A 19,156-nucleotide genomic window follows, 5' to 3' on the forward strand; every position below is an offset into this window, starting at 1 on the left:
ATTCTGGCATTCTGTATGTAAGTGTCTCTTTTTTTTGTTCTCGTCAACATGCTACTCTTGTAGCACTAACCTCCATGGGCACTGTAACAGAGAAGCAACTGAATTGGGAGAGGTAGAATATCATGTCCCTAATGAGGACAATGTAATGTACAGTGTTTGGATTGCACTGCACCATTTAAACAAAAGGGTCAGTAGCTGTAAAGGAAACTGTTTTTTATTTGAGTAAATTACTTGATATAGTTTAGCTCTGATCACACCTTATTTTTAACTTTGGAGTAACAAAAGAATGGGCATGAACACAACTAATATATTTGAGAAGGATTTTATGACCATCTACAGCTAAAATCGCAAGCATACACGTTGGTGTGTCAACACCTCAGCTCTTGTTTGATCTAATAATTTCTCCACTACCTTTCTAGGCCACCTTTACTGCTAATATAAAGAATGTCTAGTTTCAATATCTTTATTGTGTCCTCTTGAGAAATCCCCAGCCCTAGGAATTCATTGACCTGCTCTGTATGGTTCATTTAGAGTCTGTTGTGTACAGCAAATAAAAGGACAAAAGAGCTTTATAAAATATCATTGGCAAAATACTCCGTGCAATCAATGTCCATGTCTGCAGGAAATGTTATCTGATATTGACACAGTAAATATCAAGTATTTACAATTTGATGAAAGCTTTGGGGTCATTCATTGTAGCAAAGGCTGCAGGCTCTCTAAATCTTGGATGATCATTCTGAAAAGAGAGTGGACCCACATTTACCTGAGTTGTGTGTAACAACCAGTTTTCTGAAACAAATATTGTATGTCAAATCAACTTACCATCCACTTTGTGAGTAGGTGCTGTGCGAAGGTTCTTACTTCCACACAAACTTCTGGCAGAAGGACACTGTCTGCATGAGACAAATTGTATGCCAAGATTTAAACACCTTTGTTCTGTTATGAAATGAGTACTATACTTTTTGTATTTTATATTGTGTAATTTGTTATATAATGCAGGGCTCCCTTGAAAAAGAGACCTTAGTCTCAATGGGACTCTGCTAAAAGAAAGGTCAAATAAAACTTTGTTTGTTTGGTGGCCTTACCCCGCATTCCAGGGCAGTCTTGAGGTCTCTGCACCTGTAGCTGGTGCCCAGAATGCATGGGTCCTCTCTCTGTTCTCCTGCCTCTCTCACTCCCCCACACAGACCCACCCTCTGAGAAACAAATGTCTCGAGTTACTCACAGCCACTTACAGTACATCCCCACCCAACCCATAGAACTTGGATTTAAGTGACTTTCATGTTATGTTACAGTATGTAGTTGAGTGAATCTAAATATGACATACCTCACACACATTAAGGGCAGACTCTGGTTTACCCAGAACCCCCTTCAGCTGGTGGCCATGGAGCTGGGTGAAGCCGTCACACTGAAAAGAGAGAAATAAGACATGAGCCCATAAGGCTCCTATGTGAGATGAGGGGCGATGTAGACCAGGGGGCAGGGCTGACCTTGGGGAGGGCGTTGGGGTGGAGCTGGCAGACAGAGCCCAGGAAGGAGGCGGTCTGGGGCTCTGAAGCGTTGGAGCCCAACTGTAGATGAGTCAAAACCGCCAGGGTCAGACAGGACTCACAGTCAGACAGAGGAGCACTCTCTGAGAGAGAGAAAGTCATTTCAAAACAAGGAAATATAAAAGAGGAAATGGATAGAGAGAAAAGTGACTATACGGTGGTGGTGCAGAGCAGGAGAGATGAACGAGGAAGTGGTTATGAACTCACCACTGACAAGCGTCTCCATGCCATGACAGACTTGGATGAGGGTGCAGATGGCCTCAGGGGTGATGTAGCTCAGGAGCATGTCCATCAGCATCTTACCATACTTCTCTATCAGGTTCACACACTGATCTCTGTAAGATGAGGGCAGGATGCCACACACCTTCCCCAGCATATCAATCACAGCCATCTGGGAGGGGAAACAGATACAGGGCATGTGTGTGTTTGTGTGTACGCATGCCTTAAATAAATGGAATCACTACAGTAATTATATTTCTAAGGCATGCCTTACTTTTGGCAGCATACTCTTCAGTAACTTGATGAGATAAACGCAGAAGGTACATTGTGGTGAGAACTGCACCTGGTAGACAGGGAGAAAGAAAACAAGATGAAGACAGACAAACACCGTCAGGTTCAGACAGACAAAAACAGTCAGCAGGACACAGAATAGGTCAGAGAGAGAGCATTAGTCTTGTTCTTTCTGTCTCACCTTTGTCATTGTCATGGCTGACTTCAGAGTGTCTTGAATGTGATTGGTCAGCAGGTTATGCTGCTGGCCCTCTGACTGGGAGCCACACAGTCCCAACACGGAGCACACCTGAGCTGGTTTCTGTGGGAGAGGAGAGAAGCTTAATTTAGGCTCACATTCAGTCAGAAGTATTTGAAGAAGTACAAACCAGGATCTTTCTCAACCTCCCACTAACACTTACGACGAAGCTGGTCAAGAAGGTGAAGGACAGGGGGAGGTTCTTATCCACCTGCTCCTGGCACAGTTTAGGTGCTGCAGGACCTGGCATGTAGTCACACAGTTTCTCCAGCTCGCTCCTGATCTTGGTCTGGGGATGGAGGAGTGGCAGAGGTTGAGAAAGATCCTGAAATCACTTTGAAATGCATTAAGTATATTTATTGGGTTCTACAATCATTAACACGTATTAAAGAAAGTATCAAAAGCTACAGTAAAATACTTAGTAGTTTCTTTTCATGTTTAGATAGAAAACAGGGTGTCTCTAATTCCACAGCAGTGCAGAACAGAAATGCACATACGTACACTTATAGTGTAGAGTGAGGGTTTGAGATGGCCGTTATAGGGGTGTTACAGGTGAAAACCATATCAGGAACTGAAAGTCTGTGTTACCTTCTGGTTTGCTCAAAAGAAACTTCAAGACTCTATCCTCAACCTTACTTCGACAACCAGGAACAAAAACTGAACCAGGTGAATGGACATCATGCAAATAGTAGCGATCTGATGGTTATGGGTGTTTATGGGTGGTTATGGGTGGTTATAGACTGTTATGGGTGTTTATGGGTGGTTGTGAGTGTTTATTGGTGTTTTTATGAATTATTAAATGTATGGTTCAGGGGTGTTCTGCTGATGTATTCACCTGCATGTCTGGATTGGAGAGAAGGGCTGTAAGCAGTTCAATTATTTGGGCACAGTCCTGGCAGCTGTCCCATTTCTGAGCGGAGGAGAGGAAAAGAGAAGAATGCTAACACAAAGTTGTGGTGGGATACTGAGGAAAAGACCTCCATTTATTCTACTCAGTATATAAGTGGACATTTATATTATTCCTGAAAATGTACTGCCTGAAAAACAGTGCTTGATTTTGATTAACTGTTCTTTCGTGTTGCAAAACATTTCCGTCTTTTATAAACTGACTGTTTTCTACCTTCTTCTTTAACAAGAATACAGAAATGAAATTGAAATATACACATATGGAATCATGTCGTAACCAAAAAAGAGATAAACTATTCTTTATATCTTTATACAAATATTTTAGATTTTAGATTTTAGATTCTTCAAAGGAGCCACCCTTTGCCTTGATGACAGCTTTGCACATTCTTGGCATTCTCTCAACCAGCTTCACCCGGAATGCATTTCCAACAGTCTTGAAGGACTTCCCACATATCCTGAGCACTTGTTGGCTGCTTTTCCTTCACTCTGCAGTCCAACTCATCCTGAACCATCTCAATTGGGTTGAGGTCGGGTGATTTTTGAGGCCAGGTCATCTGATGCACCACTTCATCACCCCTCTTCTTGGTCAAATAGCCATTACACAGCCTGGATGTGTGTTTGGGGTCATTGTCCTCTTGAAAAAATAAATTATAGTCCCACTTAGCGCAAGCCAGATGGGATGGCGTATCACTGCAGAATGTTGTGGTAGCCATGCTGGTTAGGTGTGCCTTGAATCCTAAATAAATCACTGACAGTGTCACCAGCAAAGCACCCCCACACCATCCCACCTCATGCTTCACGGTGGGAACCACACATGCGGAGATCATCCGTTCACCTACTCTGCGTCTCACAAAGACACAGCGGCTGGAAGCAAAAATCTCAAATTTGGACTCATCAGACCAAAGGACAAATTTCCACCAGACGAATGTCCATTGATCATGTTTCTTGGTCCAAGCAAGTCTCTTCTTTTTGTTGGTGGTGTCCTTTAGTAGTGGTTTCTTTGCAGAAATTTGACCATGAAGGCCTGATTCACGCAGTCACCTCTGAACAGTTGATGATATGTCTGTTACTTGAACTCTGTGAAGCATTTATTTGGGCTGCAATTTCTGAGACTGGTAACTCTAATGAACTTATCCTCTGCAGCAGAGGAAACTCTGGGTTTTCCTTTCCGGTGGCGGTCCTCATGAGAGCAAGTTTCCTCATAGTGCTTGATGGTTTTTGCGACTGCACTTGAAGAAACGTTCCAAGTTTTTTCAATTTTCCGGATTGACTGACCTTCATGTCTTAAAGTAATGATGGACTGTCATTTATCTTTGCTTATTTGAGCTGTTCTTGCCATAATATGGACTTGGCCTTTTACCAATTAAGGCTATCTTCTGTATACCACCACTACCTTGTCACAACACAACTGATTGGCTCAAATGTACTAACAATGAAAGAAATTGCACAAATTAACTTTTAACAAGTCACATCTGTTAATTCAAACGCATTCCAGGTGACTACCTCATGAAGCTGATTGAGAGAATGTTAAGACTGTGCAAAGCTCTCATCAAGGCAAAGGGTGGCTCCTTTGCATAATCTAAAATATATTTGTTTAACACTTTTTCGGTTACTACATGATTCCATATGTGTTATTTCATAGTTTGAATGTCTTCACTATTATTCTACAATGTAGAAAATAGTACAAATAAAGAAAAAACCTGGGTGTGTCCAAACCTTTGACTGGTACTGTATATTTCTTGAATTATATGTATATACAAGTACCCATAAATATATATATATATATATATATATATATATAGAGAGAGAGAGAGAGAGAGAGAGAGAGAKARAKAKARAGAKAGAGAGAGAGAGAGAGAGAGAGAGAGAGAGAGAGAGAGAGAGAGAGAGAGAGCACATTATCTGGTAAGTTTCTACCGGTACTACACATTTCTGTTTTTTCTCACCATATTTGTTAGCTTTCTGAATCTGCTTTGAACCTTGCCAGTTGGTTGTTAGTACAGTAGGCAGCACAATATGTTGCATACACTAGTATGGCTATATTTTGGGGGTTAAATGGGGGAATCATTGTTCCAAAATAACAACAGTTCTTACGTTCAGCTTGTCCCAGGCGTTTTGTGTTTCCTCCCCAGTGACAACCCTCGCCAGAGCTGTGGAAATATTAAAAGATGATTAAATAATTGAGCACTCCATTTATGGTTCTAAATGTCTCATGAACAAGATTACACATTTTAATTACATGTTTAATTGAATTAAAACATTAATTAATATGTCAATAATGTCCATTGAATAAAAAATACTATAACATCACATTCATAGAGGAAACAACCTAAAATGTGTGCAATTGTATAGCGGACTCGTACCTGTGGTCTGGTAAGCAATGAAGACAACGAATACAAGCTTGAACAATGCCATCATAAGTCAGTCTCTCCCTTAAAGACTCTACTTGAAAAATGAATACCCGCTCAACGTAGAACTGGGGTATAGACAGGGTCCACCTGCCACATAAAGCCCTCACCAATCAGAGCTTGACAGAAAAGTGTGATAAGCTTTTTGTATTCTCTTTGGTATTGCGGAACTGAGTTGTACAAACATAATGTTGGTCCCAATTCAATAGAAGCTGTAATTTTAGTATGTGGATCCTCTAACAAAACTAATTTACAACTAGACATCCCTGACTGAACGCTTGAAAGTGTTAGGTTCTAAATGAACCTATTAAATCTCACGGACAATCAGTAAAACTTAAACCAAGTTGATTCACCCATTGTGTCAATACAGCTGCAAAAGACAAAAACATATTTCCACCAGTGGTAATATACTGTATATACCCCGATTTGGGTGGTCTCTCAACATTACATCTTTATTGCTTGGCAGGAAGTTAAGTGATATGGGCAATAAACTGTTCCTTCTCCCTTAATATGGACCCCCTTCCTCACTAATCCACAGCTCTCCACCCTTATCAGTGCCTGCCAACATGTGATCATCTTCCCTGCACTCAGTACATTCCAAGCTTAATTCCCTCCACCATATACATTCCTCCTACAGATAACCATTCACTTCTGGTGTAGACCCTCTTAACTCACCACAGGTTAATGAGAAGGGTGTGCTTGAAAGGATGCACATAACTCTGCAATGGTGGGTTGTATTGGAGAGAGACTCAGTCTTAAATCATTTCCCACACATTTTCCAAATACAGTGCCTGTATTTAGTTTTCATGCTAGTGAGGGCCGAGAATCCACTCTCACATAGGTACGTGGTTGGAAAGGGCATCAGTGTCTTAACAGCGCGATTGGACAAGGCAGGATACTCTGAGCGCAGCCCAATCCAGAAATCTGTCAGTGGCTCCTGATTAAATTCCATTTTCACAGAACCGCTTATTGTAATTTCTATGAGGCTCTCTTGTTCAGATATCGGTAAGTGGACTGGAGGCAGGGCATGAAAGGGATAACGAATCCAGTGGTTTGTGTCATCCGTTTCAGGAAAGTACCTGCGTAATTGCGCACCCAACTCACTCAGGTGCTTCGCTATATCACATTTGACATTGTCCGTAAGCTTGAGTTCATATGCACACAAAAAATCATACAATGATGGAAAGATGTGTGTGTTGTCCTTGTTAATGCAGACAGAGAAGAGCTCCAACTTCCTAATCATAGCCTCAATTTTGTCCCGCACTTTGAATATAGTTGCGGAGAGTCCCTGTAATCCTAGATTCAGATCATTCAGGCGAGAAAAAACATCACCAAGATAGGCCAGTCGTGTTTTTGAGCAAACAGTGTTCGGTGGCTTGTATGCGAAGCAGTAATTGTTTCATAACATCTCCTTCCATGTCACTGATGCGTCGTGAAACAGTGTTGTTTGATGAAGGCATTGTCTGTATAGTTCTTTGGGCCTTTCCCCCCACCATTGTCCCAGCCATATCCACGGCAACAGGAATAATTAAGTCCTCCACAATAGTATGGGGCTTGCCTGTCCTAGACACTCGGTAGCTTACCATATAAGACACTTCTAGCCCCTTCTTATTAATGGTATCTGTTGCTTTCATACATGTCTTACTACTCGAAAGTCGTCTTGGTTCTCGCTCAAAAAACTCCTGTGGCTTATTTTTCAAATTGGCATGTTTTGTTTCTAAATGTCTGCGCAAGAGTGAAGGTTTCATCAAGTTGTGAGATAGTACTTTTGCACATATAACACACTGTGGCTGAGGAAAGGCACTACTCCCAATATAAGTGAACCCCAAATAAATGTAGTTTTCATCATATTTGCACCTCTTCGATGGTCCAACATCCCTGTCTGTTGTTCGGTGCTTTCCCGGGTAAGGGGGCAGTAGTTCTTCGGCTGCATCAGATTCACAACTGTCAGTGTCCATGCTAGCTGGGCTAACAACAAATGTAGAATTACTGATGCTAGCATTGAATGTGCTCGTGGAAGCAGAACAACTTGGGTCGTTGACAGGTACAGGTGTAGTACTGCTGGTAGTAGCAGTAATACCAGTAGAGCTGGTATGTGTCTCTATGGACGCGGGCCTTACTTTTTTGAACCATTTGTAAATTTCTGAGCAAACGGAATGAGCAGCAGCTACATACGGACCGTTGGTGGAATTCCCGCGAAAGAGTAACGATTAATTTGATTGGATGTTAATTATTTGACTAGGCTACCTGTATTTGACATTGTGTTGTTATTTCGATGAACACTAAATGGTTTCATTTTATTTTTGGCAGTGAAACGAGGCTACTTAGGAGAGAAGAAAACCTCACCCAAATGTATAGCCCCGTTGGAAAATATACACTACCGCTCAAAAGTTTGGGGTCAGTTAGAAATGTCCTTGTTTTCCATGAAAACATGCATGAAATGAGTTGCAAAATGAATAGGATATATAGTCAAGACGTTGACAAGGTTATAAATAATGATTTTTAATTGAAATAATAATTGTGTCCTTCTTTCGTCAAAGAATCCTCCATTTGCAGCAATTACAGCCTTGCAGACCTTTGGCATTCTAGTTGTCAATTTGATGTGGTAATCAGAAGAGATTTCACCCCATGTTTCCTGAAGCACCTACCACAAGTTGGATTGGCTTGATGGGCACTTCTTACGTACCATACGGTCAAGCTGCTCCCACAACAGCTCAATAGGTTGATGCTTATTTATAAAACCCTCTTAGGCCTCACTCCCCCTTATCTGAGATATCTACTGCAGCACTCATCCTCCACATACAACACCCGTTCTGCAAGTCACATTCTGTTAAAGGTCCCAAAAGCACACACATCCCTGGGGTCGCTCGTCTTTTCAGTTCGCTGCAGCTAGCGACTAACGAGCTGCAACAAACACTCAACCTGGACAGTTTTATCTCAATCTCTTCATTCAAACTCAATCATGGACACTCTTACTGACAGTTGTGGTGTCACACCCTGGCCTTAGTATTCTTTGTTTTCTTTATTATTTTAGTTAGGTCAGGGTGTGACATGGGGAATGTATGTGTTTTTGGTAGTGGGTCTAGGTGGCTTGTATGGTTTGGGGTTAAATAGAGTAGATGGGTTTGTGTTTAGTATAGTTGTCTAGCTGTGTCTATGGTTGCCTGAATGGTTCTCAATCAGGACAGATGTCATTAATTGTATCTGATTGGGAGCCATATTTAAGGCAGCCATAGGCACTAGGTTTTATGTGGGTAATTGTCTATGTTGAACGTTAGTAGCTTGTGTGTGTGTGGTGCACTTTCGTTTATAGCTTCACGGTCGTTTGTTTGTTTTGTTAGTTTTGTTGTAAGAGTGTTTCGTTTCGTGTTACGTTTTTCAAAATAAAAGGAAGATGTTTTCTCACCGCTGCGCCTTGGTCTCTCACTACGACGATCGTGACAGAATATCCACAAACCCGGACCAAGCAGCGTGTTAAGCAGCAACAGGAACAACCTACTAAGGTTTCTGGACATGGGAGGAGATACTGGATGGTAAGGGACTTGGGCACAACCGGGAGAAATATCGCCTCCGTCGTGAAGAGCTGGAGGCAGCTAAAGCCGAGAGGAGGCGATATGAGGAGGCAGCACGGAAGCAAGGCTGGAAGCCCGTGAGTACAACCCAAAAATTTCTTGGGGGGGGGGCTGAAAGGGAGTGTGGCGAAGTCAGGTAGGAGACCTGCGCATACTCCCTGTACTACCGTGGAGAGCGAGAGTAACGGGCAGACACTGTGTTACGCAGTAGAGCGCATGGTGTCTCCTGTAGTGTTCATAGCCGGTGCGGGTTATTCCACCTCCCGCACTGGTAGGGCTAGATGAGGATTGAGCCGGATGTCATGAAGCCGGCCCAACGCATCTGCCACCAGTGCGTCTCCTCGGGTCGGCTTCATGGCACCAGCCTTAAGCATGGTGTCCCCGGTTCGCCTACATAGCCCGGTGCGGGTTATTCCACCCTCCCGCACTGGTCGGGCGACGGGGAGCATACAACAGGTAAGTTGGGCAGGCTCAGTGCTCAAGGGAGCCAGTACGCCTGCACGGTCCGGTATTTCCGGCGCACCTCCCCGCCCCAGCCCAGTACCACCAGTGCCTCCCACGCACCAGGCTTCCAGTGCGTCTCCAGAGCCCTGTTCCTCCTCCACGCACTAGCCCTGTGGTGCGTGTCTCCAGCCATTACACCTGTGCCTACGCCACGCACCAAGCTCCTGTGTGTTCCCAGAGTCTGTGCGTCCTGTTGCTGCTCCCAGCACTAGCCCTGAGATGCGTGTCTTCAGCCCGGTAACCCAGTGCCGGCACACGCACTAGGTCTTAAGGTGCGTATCCAGGGTCCAGTATGCCCTGTTCCTTCTCCCCGCACTAGCCTGAAGGTGCGTGTCCTTAGCCCGGTACCTCAGTTCCGGTACCAGCACCAGGCCTACCAGTGCGCCTCAGCCGGCCAGAGTCTGCCGTCGGCCCAGCGCCATCTGAGCTATCCATCTGCCCAGCGCCATCTGAGCCATCGTCTGCCCAGCGCTCTGAGCCATCGTTGCCAGCCCATCTGAGCCATCCGTCTGCCCAGCGCCATCTGAGCCATCCGTCTGCCCAGCGCCATCTGAGCCATCCGTCTGCCCAGCGCCATCTGAGCATCCGTCTGCCCAGGCCATCTGAGCCATCCGTCTGCCCAGCGCCATCTGAGCCATCCGTTGCCCAGCGCATCTGAGCCATCCGTCTGCCCGAGCCGTGAGAGCATCCGTCTGCCCGAGCCGTGAGAGCCGCCGTCGTCCCGAGCCGTCAGAGCCGCCGTCTGTCCGAGCCGTCAGAGCCGCCCGTCAGTCAGGAAGCCCGCTAGAGCCGCCAGTCAGCAGGATCCGCCAGAGCCGCCAACCATCCAGGATCCGCCAGAGCGGCAACCACAGGATCCGCCAGAGCCGGCAACCAGCCAGGATCCGCCAGAGCCGGCAACCAGCCAGGATCCGCCAGAGCCGGCAACCAGCCAGGATCGCCAGAGCCGGCAACACGCAGGATCCGCCAGAGCCGGCAACCAGCCAGGATCCGCCAGAGCGGCAACCAGCCAGGATCCGCCAGAGCCGGCAACCAGCCAGGATCCGCCAGAGCGGCAACACCAGGATCCGCCAGATCGCGCCAGCCAGCCAGAGCAGCCAGATCCGTCAGTCCGGAGCTGCCGTCCCTCAGTCCGGAGCTGCCGTCCCTCAGTCCGGAGCTGCCGTCCCTCAGTCCGGAGCTGCGTCCCTCAGTCATGAGCTGCCCGTCCCTCAGTCGAGCTCCCTCAGTCGGAGCTACCCCTCAGTCCGGAGCTACCCTCAGTCCGGAGCTACCCCTCAGTCCGGAGCTACCCTCAGTCCGGGCTACCTCAGTCCGGTGGCGCCTCTGGGATGGTCTTCAGTCCGGGACTTGCTACAAGGGTCGCCGCTCCAGAGGCACCACCAAAGCGGGTATTGACAGGGTGGAGTGGGGGCCTCGTCCCGCGCCGGAGCCGCCGCCATGATGGGGGCACCCCGGACCCTCCCCTTCTGTTTCAGGTTCTGCGGCGGAGTCCGCACCTTTGGGGGGGGTACTGTCACACACTGGCCTTAGTATTTTTGTTGTCTTTATTATTTTAGTTAGGTCAGGGTGTGACATGGGGAATGTATGTGTTTTTTGTAGTGTCTAGGTGGTTGTATGGTTTAGGGGGTTAAATAGAGTAGATGGGTTTGTGTTTAGTATAGTTGTCTAGCTGTGTCTATGGTTGCCTGAATGGTTCTCAATCAGAGACAGATGTCATTAATTGTATCTGATTGGGAGCCATATTTAAGGCAGCCATAGGCACTAGGTTTATGTGGGTAATTGTCTATGTTGAACGTTAGTAGCTGTGTGTGTGCACTTTCGTTTATAGCTTCACGTCGTTTGTTTTGTTTTGTTAGTTTTGTTGTAAGAGTGTTTCGTTTCGTGTTACGTATTCTTCAAAATAAAGGAAGATGTATTTCTCACACGCTGCGCCTTGGTCTCCTCACTACGACGATCGGAATGTGGCTGCTTTGCATGAAGTATTGTTGTCTCTACCTTCTTGCCCTTTGTGCTGTTGTCTGTGTCCAATAATGTTTGTACCACGTTTTGTGCTGCTACCATGTTGTGTTGCTACCATGTTGTTGTCATGTTTTGCTGCCTTTCTATGTTGTCTTAGATCACTCTTTATGTAGTGTTGTGTTGTCTCTCTTGTCGTGATGTGTGTTTTGTCCTATATTTATATATTTTTTATTTATTTATATTTTATTTATCCCAGCCAGGATCCAGGAGTCACCTCTTCACTGTTGATGTTGAGACTGGTGTTTTGCATGTACTATTCAATGAAGCTGCCAGTTGAAGACATGTGAGGCGTCTGTTTCTCAAAGTAGACACTCTAATGTACTTGTCCTCTTGCTTAGTTGTGCACCGGGGCCTCCCACTCCTCTTTCTATTCTGGTTGGAGACAGTTTGCTCTGTTCTGTGAAGGGAGTAGTACACAGCGTTGTACGAGATCTTCAGTTTCTTGGCAATTTCTCTCATGGAATAGCCTTCACTTCTCAGAACAAGAATAGACTGACAGGTTTCAGAAAAAGGGCTTTCTTTCTGGCCATTTTGAGGCTGTAATCAAACCCACAAATGCTGATGCTCCAGATACTCAACTAGTCTGGCCCTAACCAGAATAGAAAGAGGAGTGCTAGGCCCCGGTGCACAACTGAGCAAGTGGAAAAGTACATTAGTGTCTAGTTTGAGAAACAGACGCCTCACATGTCCTCAACTGGCAGCTTCATTAAATAGTACCCGCAAAACACCAGTCTCAACGTCAATAGTGAAGAGGCGACTCTGGGATGCTGACCTTCTAGGCAGAGTTGCAAAGAAAAAGCCATATCTCAGACTGGCCAATAAAAATAAAAGATTAAGATGGGCAAAAGAACACAGGCACTGGACAGAGGAACTCTGCCTAGAAGGCCAGCATCCCGGAGTTTCCTCTTCACTGATGACTTGAGACTGGTATTTCTGATCAATTTGATGTTATTTTAATGGACAAAAAATTTATTTTCTTACAAATCAAGGACATTTCTAAGTGACCCCAAACTTTTGAACGATAGTGGACATCTTCTTTTTTAACAATTTGCATAATACGATAAGAAATGTATTCAGTTATGATATTAAAATAGAAATACATTTGTATTTGATTATTTGTATTTGAAATACTTATTTTCTGTGTATTTGAGTTTTTTCAAATAATGTTGCCCGAATCAACTATTTCTATTGGAAGTATTTTTTAGTATTTTAAAATAATGTCCTATAAATAGCATACTATTTGAAACCATTTCCAAATATGTTATTTCACATACCAAACTGACCAGGGTTCAAATGGATGGAGTGTTTACATATTTGTATTTTAAAATACACTTGTCTGTGTATTTGAGTATTTTCTGATACATGCCAATACTTTCAAAGTTAATTTCCAAATACATTCCAATACTCAACTACTTGTATTTTCAAAGAAGAAATATCAAAATAATTACTACCGAATGTCTTCGAATGTAATTGACATACCCTTTATAGTATTTGAACCCAGGTCTGATTAGAATATAAACTATTATAGTTTATGTCCATTTTTTAAGGCTGTTCTCAGGGGCACTTCCTTATTGTAGAACCTATATGGTCTATATGGTGATTATCCATGTTGTGCAACGGAATACATTTTATCTCACTAATGACCCACTTCTTGGGCCATACCTCAAGTATAGTTCAAGGTATTTACATTGATTCTTGATGGCTGGATGCTGAGAGGACTGAATAGGCCATGGAAGCATACGGCCTAAGGTGTAGGGGCTAGGAGGAACCTAAGTGCTCCACAGTCTGCCAGCCTCTCACCACTGGTGCAATCATGTGGCCTCTAATTCGTTTTCGCTGTTTCATGGTATTGGCCAAAGATAAATAATTTATTGGTAAATCTGACTAAAACCTCAACGTGAACTTTCCGGTCCTGACTGGCTAAACACGTTCCAGTGTGGGCCATGTAGGCTATCACAAAATGACTCATAGTTTCCCCAGAGATATTTCTGTTAGTGGTTATGCAAAACACGTGTTCTGAGGATCCCGAATGCAACAGTGACACAAAAGACTCATGGCTGCATGGTGCCATAGAGGCTGGTGAACATGACAGAGCGGCATACCTCAGGAAACACTGTGTGTTGCAACCATGCTCTTATGTGTCTGTCACATGGGCAGGTCCGAGCAATTAGTAATCAGCCATGCAAAACAAAACTCTATGTTGGTCTATGTGTTCAGAAACAGATAATACTGCAGTATCATTGTTTGAGATGGGTCTGAACGTTCATGCCTTGACCAGACACAAACCCTATACTCGGACGATTAACCATGGAACAAACATCATCACAGATAAAATATTACCAAGGGCTTTTTTTTGTTCCCTTCCCTTATTCCACAAAGAACAACACAAAATAGTTTTCAAATTGTGTTGCATACCAGAAATGTTTCTATGCAAATGCACTGCATCGACACATTGTTACTGTGACCTAAGATAACATCAATAAAGTGTCACTCCCTGAAACAAGGAAGAATGATGGTGAGTTTGTAAACCAGATCCCAAGCTTTAGTGTGGCTATTTTATTTCAAATGACACATGAGTCATGTTAAGAGCTAATGACCTAATTTTTTTACTCGGAATCTTCCCAATGGAGCTTTCTCAAGAAACAGTTATTGGTTCTTTTCTGCCTATGCATCATTCTTTCTACGCGAAACCCACCACTGGTGTGCGTGGCCAAAGAGCTTCATTTTCATGTCATCCAACAAATGTCAATGCCTGGTGTTTGATAAACGCCATTGGCACTTGGACCGGAACCAGTGCTATGTTCAGATGACACGAAAATAAAGCTCTTTGGCCACACACACCAGTGGTGGGTTTCGCGTAGAAAGAATTGATGCATAGGCAGAAAAGAACCCCATACCTACTGTAAACAATGGTGATGGATCTTTGATGTTATGGGACTATTTTGCTTCCACTGGTCCTGGGGCCCTTGAACTTTACCCAGTACAAGTACATTTTTGCCAAAAACCTGGTTGCCTCTGCTAAGTGGATCTTCCAGCAAGACAATAACCACAAGCACACATAAAAATCCACAAAGAAATGGTTAATTGACCGCAATATCAACATTTTGCAATGGTCATCTCAGTCTCCGTACTTGAACCCCATTCAACACATGTGGTTTGAACTGAGAAGGGCAGAAAGATCTAGAAAGATTCTGTATGGAGAAATGGTTTACGATCACTCCGAATGTGTTCTCCAATCTCATAAAACCTTTTAGAAAAAGTCTCAGTCACGTTATCCTTGCAAGGTGAGGTATTGAAAGGTATTGAGAACAGGGATGCCAAAATATTTTACCTGTCTTTTTGGGGGAAAAATATGTCTTGTTAAACAAAATCTCCTTCTCTAACAATTGTACTACAATAAAATAATATAATTTTCCAAAACACTTTAGCAGTAGTTCTATTATTTATTTCATACAGTTTTTTTTTGCTCATCTTTATCAAAGGTGCCAATAATTTTTTACGTGACTGTATACAGTATGCAATGGCAAAAAGCCAAACAGAAATCTCTTTGTGTTAAAGACTGATTTCAACAGACTATTATAGCTAGCTCTGGAGAGCTGCTCCCAATGAACCAATTTTACTTTGACAAAAGTGAAGTTTAATTGTGACTTGAGATAAGTGTTTTACGATAAAATCCTAAAACAGATGTTTCTGTCACAATGCACAAGTCTGTTGCATGATGTCAATTTCCCTAAATAATTTAAATATTGTATAACTGTTCATTAAGACATTACACAGAAGAAATGGAAAGCAAACAAGAGTGGTGAACTATTTATAACCTGTGCTGGTTGTAAGTGTGCCAATATCAAGAGGCTCTGAGTACACAGCTCAAAATAAAGTAATTCATTCACAGACCATGCAGACATAATCATCACAGTCATATAACTCATGATACTGCAAAAGAGTTGCAGCAGGAAAAAACAGGACAGAATATAGAGTAAGCAAAGATAGGTGAGGGTAAAGTTATTTATTTATTTATTTATGCTCAATCAAATGCAATTTGCTCCACATTATCATTCAAAGCAAGGGCAGACTTGTCGGAAGAAGGAAGAAGGAAATATATTTTCAGACATATCTGAAAAATGACAGATGACAGGGGGCGGGGCTTTGCAACATTAACTATGAATAGAACTGTTAGGAAGAGCACCACACATCTTCAACAAGACTTCACAACAACAGTTGTTACGACAAATGGGTTCTTTGCAGAGGGATATGGTTCTACCAAGAACCGTTTTGGTCAGAAAAACGGGTTCTTTGATGATTCTTTGGAAGGCAAGAAGGATTGTTTGGAACGAGGGTTTTACATAGAACCATATATAATATTTCCCAGCATGCTCTATTGCAGGGAGATTTTCAGAATTGCTGTTTTACTGTAATGTCTGTGTTTTTGCAAGTACATTGATTGGTAGATTAATTTGATGCTACACAAAGATAAATAACATACAGTTTTCTAAACTAATCCAATCTATTAGTAATTGGATTTAGATGATTGAGATAGTCTCAGTATTCAATCGTCCCTACCCTGGCAATCATTCTGAATGCAGGTTGTGGGTGATTAACAATTCTACTTGTTGGATATCCTAACTCTGTCTCGATTCCAATAGGAATTATACATCACTTTGCAAGCCATGATAATGTGACTTCCAGGCCTGATGTGCCTGTAAAGCAGGAGATTTCTAACACCACTGTGTTAGGGTATAATTAGGCCATCAAAGAAAGGATGTACACTGAGTACACCAAACATTAGGAACACCTTCCTAATATTGATTTGCACCCACCATTTTGGCCTCAGATTAGCCTCTATTCGTCGGGCATGGACTCTACAAGGTGTCGAAAGCTTTCCACAGGGATGCTGGCCCACATTGGCTCCAATGCTTCCTACAGTTGTGTCAAGTTGGCTGGATGTCCTTTGAGTGGTATTTGTAATTATTATGGATCCCCTCTTCCTGGGGTCCAGCAAAATTAAGGCAGTTATACCATTTTAAAACATTACAATACATTCACAACAGATTTCACAACACATTAAGTGTGTGCTCTTAGGCCACTACTCCACTACCACATATCTACAACACAAAATCCACATGTGTGTATAGTGCGTATATTATCGTGTGTGTGTATGCATGTGTCTGTGCTGTTTTCAAAAATCTGATTCTACTTCTTGCATCAGTTACTTGATGTGAAATAGAGTTCCATGTAGTCATGGCTCTATGTAGTACTGTGCGCCTCCCATATACTGTTCTGGACTTGGGGACTGTGAAGAGACATCTGGTGGCATGTTTTGTGGGGTATGCATGGGCATTCAACATGTCAATACCTCTCACAAATACAAGTAGTGATGAAGTCAACCTCTCCTCCACTTTGGAGAATGGTGGCGTGCTCGGTCCTCCTTTTCCTGTAGTCCACGATCATCTTCTTTGTCTTGATCACGTTGAGGGAGAGGGTGTTATCCTGGCACCACACGGCAACGTCTCTGACCTCCCTATAGGCTGTCTCATCGTTGTCAGTGATCAGGCCTACCACTGTTGTATCATCAGCAAACTTAATGATGGTGTTGAAGTCGTGCCTGGCCATGCAGTCGAGGGTGAACAGGGTGTACAGGAGGGGACTGAGCACGTACCCCTGAGGGGCCCTCCGTGTTGAGGATCAGCGTGGCAGATGTGTTGTTACCTACCCTTACCACCAGGGGGCGGCACATCAGGAAGTCCAGGATCCAGTTGCAGAGGGAGGTGTTTAGTTGCAGGGTCCTTAGCTTAGTGATGAGCTTTGAGGGTACTATGGTGTTGAACGCTGAGCTGTTTGAATAGCATTCTCACGTAGGTGTTTATTTTGTCCAGGTGGGAAAGGGCAGTGTTGAGTGCAATAGAGATTGCGTCATCTATGGATCTGTTGGGGCAGGATGCAAATTGGATTGGGTCTAGGGTTTCTGGGATAATGGTGTTGATGTGAGCCATGACCAGCCTTTCAAAGCACTTCATGGCTACAGACGTGAGTGCTACAGGTCGGTAGTCATTTAGGAAGGTTACCTTAGTGTTCTTGGGCACAGGGACTACGGTGGTCTGCTTGAAACATGTTGGTCAGGCTCGGTCAGAGACAGGTTGAAAATGTCAGTGAAGACACTAGCCAGTTGGTCAGAGCGTGCTCAGAGTATAAATCCTGGTAATCCGTCTGGCCCTGGCACTGGACCTGGGCTCCCTCAACATGCAGCGGGGACGTGACCATGGTCTGGTACGCACGTCCACATACCGCCATTCTGATAACACTTTTTTTTTTTGTTATATAATTTTTTAACTCTGCGTCATTGGGATGGGCTTGTAAGCAAGCATTTCATGGTAAAGTTCACACCCGTTGTATTCGGCATGTGACAAATAAATGTTTTATTGAATTTACATTTTATTTCACCAGTGTCCAAAACACAGCAACGGTTGGTGACCACACTGACCAGTCTATGATGTTTTTCTCAGCAGAGTAGGTCTGTTGACACCAAATCTGTTGGGAAATACATTTTGCCTTCAAGATAAAAAAAAATCATTTTTCTCTGCCTCAATATAGCTCTATCAATCTGTTCCACTCTCTCTGTCTACCGCACCTGCTCGAACTCTGAATGCTCGGCTATGAAAAGCCAACTGACATTTACTCCTGAGGTGCTGACCTGTTGCACCCTCTGTCACGCCCTCTACAACCACTGTGATTATTATTATTTGACCCTGCTGGTCATCTATGAACATTTGAACAACTTCGCCATGTACTGTTATAATCTCCATCCGGCACAGCCAGAAGAGTACTGGCCACCCCTCAGAGCCATGTTCCTCTCTAGGTTTCTTCCTAGGTTCCTGCCTTTCTAGGGAGTTTTTCCTTGCCACCGTTGTTATGTAATTTAGTAATTAATGTTCATAAATTGCAATTATCTTTTTAGGTCTGAAACCCAGAGGTTGTAAAGTTCTGGTTTAAATGAAACAGACAGAATTCCCATCTCACAATTAGTCAAATCCAATTTTATTTGCGAGAGCTCTCCCGTGCATATACAAAAACGTTCATTTTATACTATTCTCTTAACCTACGCACATACATACACACTAATATTTGGATTTTCTCCTGAAGTCTCACCACAGTTTATTACCACTCAGCTGACAGTTCCAGTCCCCCCCAGATACAGAAAACCTGGAGGGGCTCTCCCTGTCCTATCTTATCTCCCCAGAGTTATAGCTGGGTTCAAACATAGGTTAAGGAGTCTCTTTGCTTTCTTTCGGCACACACATACATTCCTTTCTTCCCCAATGGTTATCAGCTTGAATTACTCCTTGTCCATGCTACATAACCTCTAATCCTAATGGTTAAGTTTCCGGGTAGAATTATTTAATCATTTATCTTAAACCTTGATAAAATATTTTAACACCGTGTTTCTACATC

The 19,156-nt window shown here is 43.6% G+C and overlaps 1 protein-coding gene across 1 annotated transcript; it reads right to left on the bottom strand.

The window, feature by feature from the left end:
* Positions 1-196: 196 nt before the first annotated feature.
* Positions 197-5,662, bottom strand: LOC111961088 (prosaposin). The gene is made up of 12 exons (XM_023983205.2): positions 5,568-5,662; positions 5,299-5,354; positions 3,134-3,208; positions 2,462-2,587; positions 2,242-2,361; positions 2,044-2,112; positions 1,758-1,941; positions 1,491-1,633; positions 1,328-1,408; positions 1,086-1,196; positions 823-893; positions 197-736 (listed from the first exon to the last, which is right to left on the bottom strand). Exons 1-11 carry the CDS (start codon positions 5,620-5,622, stop codon positions 858-860), a joined length of 1,056 nt encoding a protein of 351 aa, XP_023838973.1. The 5' UTR covers positions 5,623-5,662; the 3' UTR covers positions 197-736; positions 823-857.
* Positions 5,663-19,156: the final 13,494 nt, after the last annotated feature.

The sequence above is a fragment of the Salvelinus sp. IW2-2015 genome, linkage group LG4q.1:29 (assembly GCF_002910315.2).
Source record: "Salvelinus sp. IW2-2015 linkage group LG4q.1:29, ASM291031v2, whole genome shotgun sequence".
Taxonomy (NCBI): Eukaryota; Metazoa; Chordata; class Actinopteri; order Salmoniformes; family Salmonidae; genus Salvelinus; species Salvelinus sp. IW2-2015.